The 21,003-nt window shown below is 44.3% G+C and overlaps 1 protein-coding gene across 2 annotated transcripts in view; it reads left to right on the forward strand.

Annotated features, from left to right (window-relative positions):
* The window catches only part of NACC1 (nucleus accumbens associated 1), a 652,977-nt gene that overhangs the window by 339,051 nt on the left and 292,923 nt on the right, over window positions 1–21,003 (forward strand). For both annotated transcript variants that reach the window (XM_044084734.1, XM_044084735.1), the window contains exon 4: window positions 3,059–3,164. In XM_044084734.1, the coding sequence (XP_043940669.1) occupies window positions 3,059–3,164 (106 nt within the window). The remainder of the gene's footprint in view (window positions 1–3,058; window positions 3,165–21,003) is intronic.

Consider the following 21,003-nt stretch of genomic DNA (forward strand, 5'->3'; position numbering starts at 1 on the left):
TTGGGGCCGGAACACATGATATGAGGTGAAACCTGGTAGTGCTGGGGTGCTCTCAGGAGCCTTGAACCAGGTTTCTGTCACAGCACAAACATCGATGTTCTCCATACTGAGAAGGGCCTCAAGTGCGTGCATCTTGAGATTGAGACTTCTGGCATTGAGCTTAGTTTTTTTCCTTTTTTGTGTTCTAGGGTGGTAGGTTTAGAATTTGAGCTTTGCCTAAAAAGGGCACTATGGGGGTGGCAAGAGCCTTTGCCAATATCCGGAAGCCCAGGGGTGACAGGTGCAAGCCGTCCCTTGCGAAGCAGCGTGGCTTGTCCAGCATGTCATCCCAGGCAGACAGACATTGGATCCCCTTTGAATGACACCAAAATTTAAGCCAATTATTAAAGCTGATCATCTTATCACTGTATTGTGGCATCATTCTAGGTGAAGGTAGGATACTGCTCAAGGTCAGGGTCATACCTGCCTGAGCTACATAATCAGAGAGCTCCTCTATGTCTCTTTTCATGTAGTCCAAGGAGGTACGTCTCAGGTCGTTCACACCAGCGTGGACAATGACAGTGTCGTACTTGTACCTGCTGTTGAGAGACCTGAGTGCTTGCGTTATGTGGCGGATTCTAGCTCCCGACAGGCAGCTTACTGTGACCTTCTCCTTACTCAATCTGGTGAGCGGGACGTCAGTGTGTCTGACTATGGAGTCACCAATGACAAGTGTGTCTGGCATTGTGTTTGGCCTTAAGGGCTGTGACTGTTTGGCACACTGACTATGTGGTCTATGTGTTGAATGTGTTGTGTCCTGAGGTGGCAGATGTTTGGGTGTCTGCTTTGGTGGCCTCTGCTGTTTTGGTAGATTTTTGATCAGAGCCTCCGAGTATGTCTTTGTGTATTTATGTGTATGATTTGAAGTATTGATAGTACTATGTGAGACTGGGTTTGTGGTGTGTGAGGTTACCTTCTCCTCCTGTCTGGTCTTGCCAGTCCTGTGTTGAGAGAGCTCAGCCTCCAGTTTGGCTATATAGTTGCATCTCTCACATGTATTTGTGTTTTGTGGAAGAAGGAGAGGGTTGTCCGTGTACATGAGGCAATTGTAACATTGCCTCAATATTCCCAGATTCACCAGCTGAGCAGGAGAGGACACTAGCAACTGATCCCTCGACATGCTAGAAGGAATAGGCAAGGACTTTGAAAAAACTCCGGGGGATGTGGGTGATCGAAAAGGGATTTTGGATAGTGGGGTACTATGTATAATAAAAGTGCTATATCAAGGTAAAAAAATACTTTAGGAGCAAGTGCTAGTCTTTACAGATAAAGAATAGTCTACTTAAGAATCAAGTAGAGCTGAACTTTCTAGATATATAATACGCTGGTTTGATCAGCAGTACAGTTCAAGGAAGGCTGTTTTAAGGGAAAATTTGAAGAGTGGAATTTAGGCAGCCCGAATAGTTTAACCTTGATTAACCGCCGCTGCTCTTGTGTGCTCCTGTAGCAACTCCGCGCTAAATCGTGCTAAAGCCCACCAAAGCGTGCTTTATAGCAGGGGGCTGGAAAAAACAGGAAATGACCCAAAATGGCCAATAAACTACAAGTTACTGCTTTAAACCACTCCTCTGAGGACAAACAGGCAGCTCAGTACTCCCCACCCTCACTGGTGAGTAAAGAAACTTCCCCTTGACCAAACAAGGAAAATGGAGAAACACAGGAACCAAGACAAAGCCCAGGGATCAGCAAAATCTGATCACTGGAACAAACTATTAGAAAAGTATGGAAAACAAGAGTACTTTTTTGTTTTTTCAAGTTTTTTCAGATAGGCAGAAAATACAATAAATGCTGTGTTTTTCGACTAATTGCTATCAAAAGCTAGTACACTTGAGTGTATTAGCCTGTTGTTTAACTTTTAAGTAAAACTTAAACAAGCAAGTGCAACAAACAATTCAAACTATTAAAAACAGTAAAAACAGGTAATAACAGAATAAAACAGGCAGAAATAGTAGTCGAAAGGCTTAAAAAGTCGAAAATGCAGAAAAAATACTTAGAATCTGGAAAGTTTGTCTTTTCTGGTCTCTGCTGCTCTAGGAACTCTGCTGGACACCGCGAGGAGCTGTGCTGAGTTCTCTATAGCCAGAAAAGCCTGCCAAAGCGTGCTTTATAGCAGGGGGCTGGAAAAGACAGGAAATGACCCAAAATGGCCAATAAACTACAAGTTACTGCTTTAAACCACTCCTCTGAGGACAAACAGGCAGCTCAGTACTCCCCACCCTCACTGGTGAGTAAAGAAACTTCCCCTTGACCAAACAAGGAAAATGGAGAAACACAGCTGCAACTTGGGCCAATCCTCATACCTTTGTTACTCATTACAAACTGGATCTTGTCTCAAGGGGAAGAGCAGCCTTTGGCTCAACTGTGCTCAGGAATATTCTTCCTGGACTCTGTCCCAGCTGTTGAGGAATGAGTGAAATTGCTAACATCAGATAGTTATGTACTCACCGTAACGTTCCATCTGTGTTGTCCAGTGTTGTTCCTCCTTATCTCCCCTCCCACCATCCTCCAATCTTTTTCACAGTTGATTTTTGGTAAAATGAGGGCTTATAAGGACAACACTGTCCTTCATGCTGAACTCCAGGTATGGTTTCTTCTGTCAGGAATATTATATTAGTACTTCCTACTTTATGTAAAACAAGATCTGAAGTATGTTAGGGGTTGGGGCATTATGGGTAAGGGAGGAGCTCGAGAGTGTTTTGGTGGCCATGAGCTAAAGTTAACAGCAGAGTCAGATCCGAGGGTCAGATCTGAATCCAACTGTTGCACAAGATTGAAAATAGACAATACAGATGGAACATTATGGTGAGTAAATAGCTTCTTTTTTTTATAACTGTTTGAATGACAAGACTTTTGGTAGTCACTAGCTTGTCAGCAGTGTACATCTCTGACGAACTAAAAATGATGCCCTGATTTCACAGTTCGTGGATAATTTGATAGTAGTCCTGAACTGATGGGTTGGGATAGGTTGAGCGTATTGCTTGGTGTTGTGATGTTTAATGCTGTTCTGTTTCTCACCCAGGCACCAGTGTATACATCACACGAGCACAGCTGATGAACTGTCACGTCAGTGCTGGAACGCGACACAAAGTACTGCTACGCAGATTACTCGCTTCATTCTTTGATCGGTATGTCTTTTTTAGAAACTGTTTTCATTGTACTGTAATATACCTAGCACGTTGTTTTCCCACAATTAAATGCACAGAAATACATAAATTACCCTTGTCGCCCCCATCTATTGGGTTTGGTGAAGGGAAATACTGTAAATAGTCAGGACTTTTCTGCAGTTAAGTGGTTGAGCAGCTGAGCAAGTGGAAACCTTAAGGAATTTTACCTTTTACTTTGCAGACGTCAGCATTTTTGACTTTATTTTCTTTCTTTCTTTACTTTTTTATTGTTAACAGTTTTAAGCCTGCATGTCACCCGAGACTTGATTCACCACCTTCTTGCATTCCTGTGATTACCTCTAGTTGGCAGAGTGAAGTCTTGTTGGGAGGTAAAAGGATGTGGTATTGCTTCGGTTGACATTTTTTGCCCTGCAGTGATTACCTGCCGAGTTGGATGCATTGTTATGCATATGTTGATTCCATTGGGGTAGTAGTCTGCCCCCATCTGATCAAGACAGCACTGCTGCTTGTCACCCTCCACCCCGAAAAGAACAGTTTGGCTATAAAGTTGCAAACAGCGGTACTTCCAGTGCACTGGGAATCTTGATGGTCACTCAGTTTTTTTTTTGTTTTTTTTTTTTTTCACATAACTGAAATGATTAAGGATCTTACCATGTAACAAAGTTTGCATAATTGGTACTGCTGTGAGCCTGCATTCCCCTAATCTTCAGTTAGAGGGTCACATCAGGGAGCCATTCATTGTGACTTTCAGAATACAGAACATGAGATCATTGGACCATTTGCTGACCTGTAATGTGCTTCAGCCACTGACTAGTGCAGCATGCTCATCTATCGAGGTTGCAGTCTGTGGCTTCTCTACTTGGGTTCATAGGTAAGGTACTAGGCTATTAGTCCTAGGGCCTGTATAAGCCTAGCCAAAAAGGTACCCTGGCTTTCGCCACCCAAGAAAATTATTTTCCTGTGCCCTTTAGGGGTTCATATTTAAGTAGGGGTCCAATTCCCCATTTGTTATGCAGTTCAGTAAAATGTATTACTGTTGTGTTGCCATTTATAGTATTGGGTATCCTCAGAATTAGATTATTTTATTGTGAGGAGAGCAACATTTTTTGCAGAGGAGTGAATGTGATTGAATTAGGCTGTTTTTATTTTTTGAGAGGGCTGCTTCTCACCCTACATTTTTGACGGTCAACTCCTATCCATTGTTGGCTCATTCCATCCTAGGAAAACTGGAGAGGGAGGCAGGAGCCAGGTATTGCAGTCATCATCCTTTAGGGGTAGAGTTTTTTTTTTCTTGTGCTCCAAATGACTTTGCCCTTTTGTTCAGAAAACTCACTGCAGTGACCATTGTGCTGGACTCATTACACTCGCCTTGACAAGTAATTTCTTGGCAAATTGTCATCCCTCAGATAAGTAGTTGCAGATACTGAATTCCTGGGCCTTCCCTCAGGTGGAGCCATTGAGGCAGGACTCTTTTTAGCACTGTATCTGAAATGTATATGTTATATGGATTATATAGTGATTTCTCATTAGTATTAAAAAAGTGCACTCCGATTGGTCAGGCCAGCCAGCGAGCCTGTTGTAAATCGAGCATATACCAGTAGAAAAAAGTCTGGCTGCTGAAGTACCATTGAACAGCCAGACGTTGATGTGTGCTACAAAGGCAGGCCAAATACAAGAAAAATCAGGTAAATTCTGCAAAACTAAAACAGAAATATACCTAATTTTCATTGTATTTCTGCATGGTCTCAGCAGACTGTCGTACTTCTGAACTGTCTGGTTTTTTGGAGACTGTCCAGATTTTTGCCTCATACTAAAAGAAGGAAAAAAAGGCAGCAGAGAGTCTTTTTTTCTTCATTGCTTCTGTTGAACACCACTTATGGTACTGTCCAAGTGTGGAAACATAAGATGTCCTGTATCACTGTTGCAGTATTTGTTACAGTAGGGGTCCCTTGCCTAGGGCTTCCTGACATCCGGCCAGTATACCAAAGTCTTAGTTGAACACCACATATGGTACTGTCCAAGTGTGGAAACATAGGATGTCCTATGTCACTGTTGCAGTATTCGTTACAGTAGGCATCCATTGCCTAGGGCAGCCCGACATCCGGCCAGTATACCAAAGTCTTAGGTTGTAATAGGGACGTCATGTGTGACACGTATGCTGTCCACACATGGTGTAGAGCATAAAGGTGACGTATGGACATACCATCCTCAGAACTTCTTTGCCACCAGACTGAGCGCCATCTCCAGTCATTGGTCTGAACGCTCTTTTGTCTGCTGGTTGCCAAGCCGTTTTCAGATAAGTGCCCCATTGGAGTTTTTCTTCTTATTTTATTTAGTGGTGGTTGTTGGTTTACATGTCATCCAGAAAGGGGAAATGCCAGTGTGGGAGACAGATTCCCCATAAGGACCATCACTAGCAGTGTTTGTTCTGCTTGGGTGCTTCTCACAACCGTACATCTTGTTCTGTTTCCAGAAAACTTTGCAAACTCGGTTGTCCTGTTTGGCTATTTACCTAAAGAACCATTGTCTTAAATTGTTGACTCAGGGTAATTTGGCAGAATCGTTCCGAAATGAGGGTCAGCCATCATGAAGAAGACTACCAAGAAAGTTCCATCAAATTCTTTTGCTGTACTACCTCCACTGGATGTCTCTTTTGAGGCTGGTGAAAGCCCGGAGGACCACCTGTTTTTTCAGTCGGATTCTTCTGCCGCTACCACTTCAGAGGATTGCGTGGATTTGGCTTCTAGCACGTGCCTGGAGGCTGCACAGACTTCCGTTTCAGATGGACAGGGGGAACCGCAGCGGATAGTTTCTGAAAGGCCTATGGATGTTTTGCACATCCTTGTTAGGGAGGAGATTTCCATTATGCTTGTTGAGTGTAGGCAGGGGTCAAAGCTGCCTAAAATACTTAGGGCTGATGTAGCTGTAAAAAAGAAGCAAAAGACCAAGCATATTTCTCCTGCTCCTAAGGATCTTCAGCATGAATGGCAGGATTTTGCACAAGGTTTGTTCAATGCCCTCAGGGCTTTGAAACCTCCTTGGTAGGGGGGGGGGGTCTATGATGTTCTTCGTGTTTCACTGTTGCAGTTATTACATTTGGGTAATCTGCTGGCAGGTTGCCCTCAGTCGGCCTGATTAACAAAGTCTTGGGTCCTGCGCAGTTGCTGTCCCTTCTTCCATAACATCAGGTCATCAGGGGTATAAAACATGCAGCCGACACCATTACATCAGTCTTTCTTGCCACGCGGTACCAGAAGCAGAAGCAATTCACAAGTGCCGGTCGGCCAACTCCTGAAATTTTCGTTTTCGAGTTTCAGAACCGAAGTCTTCTACTAAAAGCTAAGTACCCCGTTGGGGAAACTTTTTCTTGCTCCTTACTGATGTCAGTAAAAGTTAATAATTGTGTTACTTGTGGGAAGCAAATACCTCATAAGGATTTTCATTTGTACTGTATTCCTTGCCTAGGCCCTGACCACAACATGCCTTGCTTTCTGTTTTGTGCTAAATTTAATCAGTGCACTATTAAACGTCGGTATATTTTTGCCTCTAAATATTTTGGCTCAAGATTTAACTATCCAGAATTGTCGTCAGTTAGCAATCCGACTTCCGGAATACCTAAAAAATGCAAAGAAAAAGATAGAGACAGACCGTCGAGGTCCAAAACCGACAACGAAGCTTCTCCTAAGCCAGTCGCCAGTTTGCCGGTACTCAGTGAGGCGGTTTCGCAGCCTCTGATACCCGCTACTTTTGATTCGCAGGCCACTACTGAGACCCATTCCAAGTTCGGTATGCCACTAGATGCTTTAAGTATTGAACCCGCGGATGTCTCTACCTTAGATGGGTCTGGAGCTGCTGAGCAGGCACCGGCTTCTGAGGGTGTTTTCAGGCCTAAAGATCTGTGTATTAAATCAATGCCATCTTCAAAACTAAGGCCAAAAACTACTTCTATGTCTAAAAAAACTACTCTTGGCCCATGTGTACAGGCCCCAATGCCTAAAAAACAAATGATCAAAATGGCTGAGGACTTAATTACCTCCTGCTAAGAGGCCTAGGCAAGGCACTGACTATGAATCTTCAGATCAGGTTTCTATTTCTTCTGATTCCTCTTCTGATTAGGAATTATCTATTCCCACTTATGAGGACTCTGATGCAGAAGATTCCATCCCTTCTGCTTCTCCTCCTGAGGATTTTTCTTTTGGAGAAACTTTGCATACCTTAAGGGAACACCACTGGGAGAGTCAGGATTTCTCAGAATCTAAAAAGAGACTTAGGGATTTTCTTCTTCCTCAGCATAGGCCTTTGGCTATACCTCCTGTTCTAGACATTGTTGATGATGTTTTCTCGGAATCCAGTATAACTCCTGATTCCCTGCCTCCGGCTCCCAGTAAGCCAGACAGATATTACAGGGTTCCTGACTCCCACAAATTCCTTTTTAAAAACCCTACTGCTGACCCTGAGATCATTTCTCAGGGTCCCAAGGGCGTTAAGGCTTCTACTGCTAAAAGTCCTACCCCTTCCAATAGAGATTCCAGGGCGCTGGACAGATGGGGTAAGAAGGTTTACATGTCTGCATCCTTGGCAATCAAGGTTTTAAACTGTCAATTTCACATGCTTAAATATCAACAGCATGTCATGGGTTTACTTGATTTCTGACTGTGTGGAAAATGAAGAGTTGCAGGATTTATTGCATTCAGCTGATCAAGTTGGGAAACCTACTTTGCAATGTGGTTTTGATTCCTTGGATGCCTCTTGCAGGGCTTCTGTAACTGGATCTGTGATAAGAAGGCATGCTTGGCTCAAAGAGCAAAATCTGCCTGACTATGTTAAAACAAAATTGTTGTATTCTCCTTTACAACAGGACAGTCTATTTGGTAATAAGGCTGAAGGAGTTTTGAAAAAGATGGAAAATAAAGCTAAATCTATGCAAACTGTGAAACATTTCCTACAAGTGCAGCCACCGGCCTACTAAGAGCTGGCCCTTTCCAGTACCCACTAGAGCCGCTCAGGTCAAACCCAGACATTCCAAAGGCTCTAGGTTTCAGTTGCAAGGAACTTTTAGAACAAAGAAATGAGGTGCCTCCACCTCCAAATCTGGAAGTAACAAGGCACCTCCCTATGGTAAACAGTATCAGTGACTTTCCACTGCAGTCACCAAGCACTTATCTTTTGGCCGCCCCTTTGGGGGGAAAGCTGGCACTTCATGCACAAAACTGGCAACTGATTACCCAGGACAAATGGGATTTAAATATAGTATCCCAGGGATACATATTTCATTTCCACACGTTGCCAGTCCCAAATGGATGGCCAGACCTGCCTCCAAATCAGTGGGCAGAGGCCCAGAAACAAGTTATGTCCCTCATGAATACGGGGACTATTCAACCAGTACCAGAAAAGGAAAAGGGACAAGGTTTTTATTCAAGACTTTTCCTGGTACCCAGAAAAGACAAATCATGGCATCCAATTCTGGACTTATCCATTCTAAATACATTTCTGGACATTCCAAAGTTCAAGATGCTGATTCTTCAACAGTTACTACCTATGCTAGGCAAGGATGCCTGGTTGGTAACTCTAGACTTAAAAGATGCTTACCTGCATATCCCAGTCAAGGAATCTTACAGAAGATACCTCCGCTTTAAAGCAGGCTATTTGCATTACCAGTTCTCTGCACTGCCCTTTGGCTTATCTACTGCGCCCAAGGTCTTCGCAAAGTGTCTGGCACCAGTAATTGCATTTTGCAGGCAAAGAAATATTCAAATTTATCCATACCTGGACGATTGTCTAATTCAAGCAGAAAGCAAGGACACTCTTCTAAAACATCTGGCATTTGTAAAAAGATTTCTAACTTGTCTAGGGTACACCAGAAATAAAAAGAAATCACAACTGGTACCCTCTCAAATAATTACATTCCTGGGTGCAAGCTTGAATACAACTGCCCAGATGGCTTACCTTACGCCAGAAAAACAAATTCAATTGATGACACTTCACGCACGTGGCCACAAAAACCCAGTTATCTGCAAGACAAATTCTGCAGGCCTTGGGGTTCATGGCCTCCTGCATTCTTCTAATTCCATATGCAAGACTGCATATGAGGAGACTTCATTGGTACCTAAAAAGCTTATGGAGTCGACATTGTCACAGCCTGGAAACAATGATTCCTATCATTCCTTGCCTGCAACTAAAGTTCCTATGGTGGGCAGAGGCCTGCCACCAAAACACGCATCAGACTATGCTTGGGGGGTGCATCTGGTAGGGAGATGCATTCAGGGCCAATGGAGCCCAAATCTAATGCAACTACATATCAATCAGAAAGAGATGCTAGCTGTACAGAATGCTCTGACCGCCTTCAAGGACTATCTTCATCCAGGACAACTACTGATAAAGACAGACTACACCACAGTCATATGATACATAAAGAAGCAGGGGGGTACACATTCCTACCCCCTTTGCAGACTAGCCATGGCATTGTAGAACACGGCCTTGACTTATATACATCTACAAGCTCAATTCCTGCCAGGAAAGCAAAATACTCTGGCAGACTAAGCAGAAATCTTATGGACCCACACGAATGGAAACTGGATCCACAAACCTTCAGCATGTTGACATGCAAATGGGGGAGCCCAGACATGGATCTTTTTGCCTCACCCAAAACTGTCAGTTGGACAAATTCTGCACAAGAATTCATCACAAAAAGCTTAGAAAGTGGATGCTCTATCCTTCAGCTGGAAAAACCTATCAGTCTATACCTTTCCCCCTCTGCTCTCCAAGCTATTACTAAAAGTCAGACAGGAAAAAACAAAAATGATTCTGATTGCTCCAGACTGGCCTCGCCAACACTGGTACCTGCTCCTGGGCAATATGTTGCACCTTCCTCCATGGTACCTGCCTCAAACACCTCACCTACTGTCACAGCAGAACTATCAAATTCTGCACATTCATCTACAAACTTTGAATCTTGCAGCATGGCTAATCAACTAATTTCACCAGTTACATCTCTCAGCAAACCCGTGATGGATGTCATTTTGGAGGCTAAAAGGCCTAGTACTAGAAAGTCTTATGCTGACAAATGGAAAATATTTTGTGCCTGGAACCAAGCACAAGGAATAAGCACAGCACTATTCAATATTCCTCAGATTCTGCAATACTTAACTGAGATGCTTCACAAAGGCCTATCTTTTTCTTCCATAAAAATCCATGCCTCTGCCATTTCAGCTCACTACAACACAGAGCCTCCCCTCTTTTCTCATCCTCTGCTAAAGCAGTACCTCAGAGAGGCCAAAAATTTAAGACGTCCCAGGAGAGCACCAACTCTTGCAACTCAGTTTTGTTTTGGAAAAACTCACTCTACCTCCTTTTGAGCCAGCTGCTACTGCAGACCTAAAATTCCTCTCTTGGAAAACAGCTTTTCTCTTAGCAGCAGCTAGAAGGATTTCAGAACTACAGGCTCTTATGGCAGTGGAGCCTTTCATTATTTTATAGCCTGACAGGGTGTCTCTCAGGACCAATCCATCCTTTATGCCTAAAGTGGTATCTAGTGTGGCCCTTAATCAGACCATTCATCTGCCAACTTTCTTCCCAAATCCACAGAACAAGGGTGAGCGGATTCTGCATTCATTGGATGTACACAACTAAGATTCTACTTAAACAGGACAAAATCTTTAAGAAAAATCTGAGCAATTACTGGTGGCATTTGCTGCAGGGGCAGAGGGAAAGGCTATTTCAAAGCAGACTATTTCCAAATGGATAAGTCATTCTATTCATTTCTGCTATGTGCACCATGGTAAACCTGTCCCCAAGGGGATCACATCTCATTCCACCAGGGCTGCATATACTTCTGCAGCCTTTCTCAGAGGGGTTCCTACCAGAGACATTCTAGAAGCTGCCACCTGGAGCTCAGTTCATATGTTCACCAAACATTACCATTTACCTCTCTTCTCTAAATCCAGAGCAGGCTTTGCCACTGCTGTCTTGCAGGGCCTTATAGCTGCTCCTAATGCTGTATAAATCCATCCTCCCAGCCATAGCTTTGGGATTCTACCCAAATGTAATGACTGTAACAGTGAAAAACGAAGAACATAGTACAGTTGTGTACACTTACCATAAATGTAGATGTTAGTGTATTCACTGTTGCAGTCCTGGTTTCCCTCCCTCCAGCCCCGTTTCTCTCTAGCTATACGTCTCATTTCTGTTACTATCTTTAAAAACCTTTTTGGTGTATTTGCTTTTGTTTAGAGGTATATGTTTTGTGTTTTTTATTTTATACATATATGTATGTATATATATATATATATATATATATATATATATATATATATATATTTTTTTTTTTTTTTTTTTTTTTGCTCCCCATTTGGGGGGCACCTGACATCTCTGGCAAGAAAAACTGATGTAATGGCGTCAGCTGCATGTTTTATACCCCTGACGTCGTGGAAGAAGGGACAGCAACCGACACAGGACCCAAGACTTTGTTAATCAGGCCGACTGAGGGCAACCTGCCAGCAGATTAACCAAATGTAATGACTGTAACAGTGAATACACTCTAACATCTACATTTATGGTAAGTGTACACAACTGTGCTTTCCTCCTCCTCCTTGGTCTTCTACTCCTCTTAAGAGGCCTAGGGAGCAGGTTTTGTCTGATGAGGAAGCAAACGCTAATGAGGAATCTTTGGCCTATTCCACCCAGATTCCCTCTCCTTTGGATTATGGTTCAGAAGAAGATGCTGTTAGGCCTGATTCTCCCTTTGAGGAGATTTCTTTTGAGGATACTATTTACTGTAATATGGAAGTTTGTGGGACTGTGCCCAGGATGTCCTTCAAGAATGCAACTGCAGTCATAACATATGGGTTGTCCTGCCTCAGGCAGCCCTCGGTCGGCCGGATTCCAAAGTCTGGGTCCGACGTCGGCTGATGTCGCATTTCTCTCCGACATCAGAGCGGCTGGAGTACATAAGCATCAGCCGACGCCATTTTCTTCAGTCTTTCTTGCCGCGCGGTGCCCGAATCAGAAGCAGTTCGCAAGTGCCGGTCGGTCAGCTCCTGAATTCTTCGAATCCGAAGTCATCAAAAAAGCTAAGTACCCCGTTGGGGATCTTTCTTGCCTCAGCCGATGTCAGAAATTACTGAAAAAGTTAACAATTGTCTGTCTTGTGGTAAACAAATACCTCATAAGGATTTCCACTCTTACTGTCTCCCTTGCCTTGGCCCAGACCACGACGTCTTGGCCTGTGTCGCCTGTGCTCGCTTCAATAAGCACACTCTCAGGCGCCGGGCGGAGTTCGCTGAAGACTTTTTCGGCGATAAATTTGCTTATACAATGCCATCGGAATTACCGACATCGCAGACTCCTAAGAAACGACTGGGACCGACATCCTCGGCCCGCGTCTTCCTCCGACTCCACGCCAAAGCCTACCACGAGTGCTCTGGTTCCCCCTGAGACGGTTATTCCACCGCTCCGAACCGAAGACACCGCTTTACCGACACCTCCGATTCCGGAAGCCACACCGACGCCAGTTAGAGATTTTCCTCCGGATACTGAAACCGAGGAAATGCCCGAGACCATTGCTGTAGATAAGGTCACTCCTGCACATGGAGCTGCTAGGCCTCCTATGGCCATGTCTATTAAGGCCTACACACGTGCTAAGGCAGCCAGCAAGACCAAGCACCTTACTGTTAAGGCCTTACCTCAGCCTACTCCTGAAGCACAAATCATGACTATGGCCGCAGACTTAATTTCCATGATTAGAGGTTCACAGGCCCATCCTGAGAGAGGATCCCAGCCTCCTCCTGATAAGAGGCCCCGGGTTGAACCCTCTGACCCTATCCCTTCAGATGAAGATTCTGAGGACTCTGTTCACTCTGATGGCCAGGAAGAGCCCTTCCAGACCTATGAGGACTCGGATGCAGAGGATTCCATCCCCTCGGCCTCCCCTCCTGAGGATATTTCTTTTGGGGAAGTTTTGCATACCATGAGGGAACATTTTAAGTGGCAAGGCCAGGAATATTCTGATTCCAGAAAGCGCCTTCGAACCTTCCTTAAAAAGCCCCAACACAGGCCCCCTGGCTATACCTCCTGTGCTTGATGTTTTGGATGACCTATACTCTGACTCCAGTGTTTACCCCAGATACTCTTCCTCCTGCCCCAGCCAAGCCAGACAGATATTATAGGGTCCCAGAAACACATTCTCATTTCTTTAGGGCCCATGCTGTTGATTTAGAAACTATTTCTCAGGGACCTAAAGGGGTTTCAGCATCCACCTCCAAAAATCCCTTGCCTTCCAACAGGGAAGCTAGGTCATTAGAGAGATGGGGGAAAAAGGTCTACACCTCCACTACTTTATCTATGAGAGCTCTGAATTGCCTCTTTCATATGTTTGAATATCAGGATTACCTGTTAGATGATTTACAGAAAACATTGGCCTCTCCTGAACCTTTAGACAGGAAGTCTTTGCAGGAAGCTGTACATAATTCTCAGCAAGTCAGCAGTCACTTTCTGCAGTGTGGATATGATGCATTGGAAGCTTCATGTAGGGCAGCTATGACAGGGGTGGTCATTCGTAGACATGCATGGTTAAAAGAACAACCTCTACCAGATCATGTTATGGCAAAACTTCTTGATGCACCTTTGGAAAAGAACACGCTTTTTGGTACTAATGCTAAAGATGTGTTAAAGTCCATAGAGGAAAAAGCAAAATCAGTTCAGACGGTCAAAGATTTCCTCCAGGTACAGCCACCCAGATTCAGCAGGAATTGGCCTTCTAAAAACTGGTCCTTTCCTAATCCTGAAAGATTTCAAAGGGGTAAAAACAGGCGTGGCCGAGGAAGAGGACAATACAGAGGTTCTTACAGGGGACGACAATGGCAACCAGCAAACCAAAGAAGTGACACAGGGGTCTCCCCTGCCCCACAGGGACAATCTCAATGACTTTCCTCTACTTCCGCTGACCAAGGAGCAAATAGGAGCTCCCTTGGGCGGAAAATTATCTCTGTTTTCAGACAATTGGCACAGATTGACAAAGGACAAATGTATTTTGGACATTATAGACCAAGGTTACAGGTTCCACTTTCATACCTTACCAAGAAAACAAGGCATGCCAAACCTACCACAAAACCAGAGGGCAGAGGCTATCAAGCAAATTTCTCTGCTTGCTCAGATCAAAGCAATAGAAAGAGTTCCACAACAAGAACAAGGCCAGGGGTTTTACTCAAGACTGTTCCTTGTTCCAAGAAAAGAAACTCAATGGAGACCAATACTGGATTTGTCCGCATTAAACACTTTTCTCATAGTACCAAAGTTCAAAATGCTGACTCTACAGCAACTCCTTCCCATGCTGGGCAAGGGGTCTTGGCTGATTACTCTGGACCTCAAGGAGGCATACCTGCATGTCCCTATCAGACAAGCTGCAGAAGATACCTCAGATTTCTTGCAGGGCCAGAGCATTATCAATTCTCAGCATTGCCATTTGGCTTATCTGCTGCGCCCAGAGTATTTACAAAATGCCTGGCTTCAGTAATTGCTCATTGCAGGCTCCAGGGGATCCAAATTTACCCATACCTGGACGACTGCCTCATACAAGCAGACGACAAATTGATTTTGACAAAAAACTTGAATTATGTCATACAATTGCTACAGGCTCTGGGATACACAGTCAACTTCCAAAAGTCAAGACTTCAGCCATCCCAGCAAATAATCTTCTTAGGAGCCAATCTAGACACAGCCTCTCAAATGGCTTACCTGACAGAAGACAAGCAAAAGAAATTAACTCATTATTTCAAAGGTTTGGCAAAACTCACCCAGATGACTGCAAGGGGATTCCTACAGGCCCTGGGTTACATGGCATCCTGCATTCTCCTGGTTCCATTAGCAAGACTACACATGAGAAAGCTTCAATGGTACCTAAAAAGCCTATGGTCTCAGCACAGAGACAACCATACCACTCATTCCATGCCTACAAAAGGAATTCCTATGGTGGGCCTCGGTAAGCCAGGCAAACACAGGTATGTCATTCAAAAAACCTCAGACACAGACCATGACCACAGACGCCTCAGACCTTGGATGGGGGGCGCACATGGAGGGCAGATGTATACAAGGACAATGGTCTCCAAAGGAAACACATTTGCATATAAACCAAAAGGAAATGCTGGCAGTAATGCATGCCATCGAGGCCTTTCGACAACAACTTCAGCAAGGCCATCTACTGATACGGACAGACAATACCACTGTGATGTGGTACATAAACAAGCAAGGGGGCACCCATTCCTACCCCCTTTGCAGGCTGACAATGAATCTTTGGGAAAAATCACTGAGCCTAAACATACAGTTGCAATCCCAGTTTGTTCCAGGCAAAGACAATGTGCTGGCGGACAGCCTAAGCAGGAATTTCATAGATCCACACGAGTGGAGGTTACATCCAAAAATCTTCACACAACTCACCTCGACATGGGGCAGGCCAGAAGTAGACCTATTTGCCTCCCACCTCAACCATCATCTACAAAAATTCTGTTCAAGGACATACCATCCACAAGCTTGGAAAATAGATGCTCTTTCATTCAACTGAAACTTTCTAAAAATCTATGCATTCCCACCTCTGCCACTGATGACCACAGTATTACTAAAGATCAAAACAGAGAGACCCAAGGGGATCCTAATAGCTCCAGACTGGCCAAGACAACACTGGTACCCATTCCTACGGAGCATATGTCACAACACAAAGTGGGCCCTTCCCCAATGGCCCCTACTTTTGACTCAACACAACTTCAAAACAGTGCATCCAAACCTTCAGACACTGCAGCTAACAGCCTGGGAGATCCCATGAATAACCTCAATTTATCTCTCTCCAAGGAAGTTCAGCGGATATTGACAGAAGCTCGAAGACCATCCACCAGAAAGGTTTACTTAGCAAAATGGAAGAGATTCAGCATTTGGAATACCAGCAAGGGATATGATGCATCATTATTGAATATCCCACTCATCCTGGAATATTTGGCAGATATGCTACAGAATGGACTCTCATATTCTTCCATAAAGATACATGCTTCAGCTATCTCAGCTAGATATAACACTGATCCTCCTGTGTTTTCACATCCTTTGCTAAGGCAATTCCTCAGGGGAATCAAGAACATTAAGCCACCAAGAAAGGCTCCAGTGCCAGCTTGGGACCTCAACTTTGTCCTAGAAAAACTGACTCTACCTCCCTTTGAGCCAGCAGCTTCAGTGGACTTACAATTTTTATCATGGAAGACAACTTTCCTGTTGGCAATTACCTCAGCAAGAAGGGTTTCGGAACTACAGGCCCTAATGGCAACACCACCGTTCGTAATCTTTCACAGAGACAGGGTCTCCTTAAGAACCAACCCTACTTTTATGCCAAAGGTGGTATCTAGGGTTTCTTTAAATCAAGCTATTCACCTGCCTACTTTCTTCCCAAATCCTGAGAGCAAAGGGGAAAGACTGTTACATACCTTGGACATTCACAGACAACTTCGCTACTACCTGGACAGAACCAAGACCAGTAGGAAGTCTGATCAGCTTTTTGTAGCTTACGCCCCTGGAGTACAAGGAAAAGCAATTTCCAAACAGACTATTTCAAAATGGATTGGACATTGCATCAGATTTTGTTATTCCTTCCATGGGAAGAATGTTCCAGCCAATGTCAGACCACACTCCACCAGAGCTACAGCCACCTCTACAGCATTCTTAAGAGGGGTGCCTACAAAAGACATTCTAGAAGCTGCTACATGGAGCTCCGTGCATACATTCTCCAAACACTACAGTCTCCCTTTATATTCCAGATCCAGAGCAGGCTTTGCTTCGGCAGTCCTGCAGGGTTTGATTGCCACTCCATCTCTTTCCTAGAGCATTCCTCCTCCCCCAGCTAAGCTGTGGTATTCAACCCATATGTTATGACTGCAGTTGCATTCTTGAAGGACATAGTACAGTTTTGTACCTACCATAAATGTAGATGTCCGATAGATATGCAACTGCAGTCGGATTTTCCCTCCCTCCATATGCCTTGGGTCCACTCCTATCCCTGTTTCTCTTAGCTGGGGATATCTGTTATGGTGTATCTGTTTATTGCTTACTTATTTGTCTGGAATCCTGTTTTTGTCTTCCAATTTGATTACAGCCTTCCTTGGAGGGCACCTGGTATCTGGGGCAAGAAACACTGCAGAAAATGGCATCGGCTGATGCTTATGTACTCCAGCCGCTCTGACGTCGGAGAGAAATGCGACATCAGCCGACGTCAGACCCAGACTTTGGAATCCGGCCGACCGAGGGCTGCCTGAGGCAGGACAACCCATATGTTATGACTGCAGTTGCATATCTATCAGACATATATATTTATGGTAGGTACAAAACTGTACTTTTCTGGTGTTCGAAGAATGTATTGTGAACTTCTTCAAATGGAGTCTCCCAAGAACTCTGCTGTTCCTCCTATTCTTGCTGCATTGTTGGATACTTTTTCTGCAGCTTCTCAGGCTCCTGACTCCCTACTCCCTACCCCCTGCTCCTAAGAAAAAAAACTTATAAGTTTTATAAGGTGCCTGAATATTGCAGATTTCTTTACAAATGTCCTTCAGCTGACCTTTCTGTTATTTCTGTCTCTTCTGATAAACCCTCTAAGCTTGTGCCTTCTACTAAGCTGCTCTCCCGTCTGTCAAGGACAGCAGAATTATGGAGAGGTTGGGTAAGAAAGTGTACTGCTGCTGCTCTCCCCTTCAGGGCTGTAAGTTGTCAGACCCATATGTCCAGGTATATTTTGGCTGTTCTCTCTCAGGCTTTTCAAGTTGTTTCACATCTTCCTGATTCTAAGGGGGAAGACTTCGGCCTCCTCTTTTGTTAGGGTCCTCTCTTCAAGTGTCTTGCCTTTCGATCAAATGTAGTTATGATGTGGCTGATGGCTCTAGAGCTGCTGCCTTTGGTTCTGTGTTGAGGAGGTACTCTGGCTTCACCTTCAGCCTCAGCCTGATGATGTCATGGCCAAGCTGATGGATGTTCTTCTTGACAATAAAAATCTCTTTGGTTCTGTGGCTGCTGAGATTTTTAAATCGCTTCAGGAAAAGGGTAGGGCTATGCAGGAATTGAAACATATTTTTGTTTCCCTTGTTCCCAAATTTCAGAGGAATTACCGTATCAAGTCTACCTTTGTCCGTAGACCATCTTGCCTTCCTCCCAAGGGTAAAAAAGGAGCTAGTAGGGCTCCTCATGCTAAGTCCACTCTGAGTCCTGCAGCTCAGAAGCTTCTTTTCCAGACAAGCCAGGTTCTGTCTATCTTATTCCCTTCCTACTCAGCCAAGCTCCTGTATCGCTTAGTCTTTCCCTGTCCCTTCCAAATTGGTTACAGATCACTCAGGAATCTTGGATTCTTTCCGTCATTTGTCAGGGGCATTAACATCTTTTGCAAGTCGCCCTCCTTTTGGGCATTCCTGAACCTCCACAGGTATAGCTGCCCTTTTTCCCAGATGTTCTTCCAAACGTTTTCTTTCAAGGAACCGCCCAAGCAGTTTTGCCTTCTCAAAAAGGGAAGGGATTTTATTCCAGAATGTTTCTGGTTCCCAGGAAAAAAGGCACCTCAAGACCCATTCTGCACTTGTCCCAGCTCAACACCTTTCTGGGGGCTCCTTCCTATCAGATGTTATCCATTCACACCTTGTTTTCTCTTCTTCCTCAGGCTTTCCTATTGTCTCTGGATCTCCAGGATGCCTATCTCCATATTCTTATTCATCCCAGTTTCAGGAAAGTTTTACGTTTCTCTGTTGCTTCCTTGCATTTTCAGTTCTCTGCTTTGCCCTTTGGCATCTCTACTGCCCGAAGGGTCTTCACCAAATGCTTCATTCCTGTCATTGCTTTCTGCAGGATGAGGCGAATTCCGATCTTTCCTTATCTGGACAACCTGCTCATTCAGGCTTCCTCTCTAGAGATTTTGCTTCAGCATCTCACTATACTATTTATCGTCTGCAAAGCCTAGTGTTTATAGTGAACTTCAAAAATCCTTCCCAATTCCTTCTCAGGATCATGTCTTTCTCGGTTACAGTCTCCAAACCATTCTAATACTGGCATCCCTGCCTCCTCCCAAGACATTGTCTCTGATTGCATTTTTTAGTCCCTTCTTTCTCTGGCCTCCATTACAGCCAGAAAGTTTCTAAGAATTCTGGGATAGATGGCTTCCACCATTCCATTGCTTTCTCTGCCCAAACTTCATATCAGAAAGCTTCAGTGGTTCCTAAAGTCTGTCTGGCTTCAACATTCTCATCCTTTAGACTTTCCAGTTCCTCTTCTCTCATGTGTCAAGTTAGAGCTCCAGTGGTGGATTCGTCAACTGTCCCTCAACACAGGGCTTCCTTTTCAGCCTCCAGTCCGTACTTAAGAATTCTTTTCAGATGCGGAGTGGGGAGCTTCTGTCAGCCCTCTGAAGGTTCAGGGTCTTTGATCTCTTTGCCAAAAAAGGACCAAAATATCAGAGATGACAGCTCTTCTCTTGGCTCTTCAGGCCTTCCATTTTCTTTTCCTTCCAGGGCGCCTCAGAATCTTCACAGACAATACCACAGTGATATGGTAAATCAACAAGCAAGGGGGGGACACGGTCTTAACTCTTGCACAGGCTAGCTCTTCAGATTAGGGATCTGGCTGTCCAGTATCAAGTGACTCTTTGGGCTGTTTATATTCCTTTAGAACAGAACATTGTGGCAGACTCTCTGAGCAGGTCCATAACACAGACGCACAAGTGGATGCTTCACAGAGATGTGTTTCTAGACAAAGTCCACCAGTGGAGTATTCCTCGGGTAGATCTTTTTGCTTCCCTCTGAACAGACCACTTCCTCTGTTTTGCACCAGGTCCCATGTCCTCTGGCTTGGAAGGTAGACACCCTCTCTCTTTCCTGGAAGGGGATGTTTCTTTATGCCTTCCCCTTCCTCCCATACCAAAGGTTTTGTTCAAGATAGAACAAGACTCGACCAAAATCTTGTTTGTGACTCCCTTTTGACCCAGACAACATTGGTTCCCTCTTCTTCTGCATTTAGCCAAGGACAGTCATCGCAAGTTGCCCCACAGGGTAGATATGTTCACACAGGACAAGGGGTCTCTCATCCATCTCCACTTGTCCACTTTTCAGCTGGCATTGTAGGTGATAGGGTTTTGATCCACTTTTTGACACCTTCTTTTCTGAGGATGTGCTTTGGGTTCTGCAGGAGGAGGAGGCCAGGAAACCCACTACCAGGAAATCTTATTTGTCCAAATAGAAGAGATTTTCTGTTTGGTGTCTTGCTCGTAACCTGGATCCACTTTCTGTGGAAGTTCCTTTGGTTCTCTCTCATTTGTGTGAGTTGTTCAATGCTGGGTTGGCATATTCTTCTTTTAAAGCCTACCTGTCAGCCATTTCTACTTATCTGCCTTTGACTCCTCCTTTGGCTTCTAGATTTGAGTCTAAACAATTCCTTAGAGGCGTTCTTCATATTAGGACCCACAGGAAGTCTATTCCTCCTTCCTAGGACCTTAAGTTTGTCTTGGAAACATGTACTGGGACTCCTTTCGAGGCTTCAGCTTCTTTTGGTCTCTAAGCTGCAGGCCCTTATGGCTTTCCCACCTTTTTTTAGTTTTTCATAAGGACAGGATGCTTCTTCATACTAATCCTTCTTTTATGCCCAAGGTGGTTAATGAGTTTTCACTTAATCTGTTAATTTGCCCACTTTTTTCCCCTTCTTTGCAGTCTGCTAGTGAGAAGGGTCTTTACACTTTGGATTTGCATAGACAACTCTGATATTATTTGGATAAAACTAAAGCCATTCTTAAATCTGAGAAACATTTTGTTTCCTTTCATCCTAGGTCTTTGAGTTTGTCTGATGT

The sequence above is a fragment of the Protopterus annectens genome, chromosome 9.part0, assembly GCF_019279795.1.
Source record: "Protopterus annectens isolate FY-2018-M chromosome 9.part0, PAN1.0, whole genome shotgun sequence".
Lineage (NCBI taxonomy): Eukaryota > Metazoa > Chordata > Ceratodontiformes > Protopteridae > Protopterus > Protopterus annectens.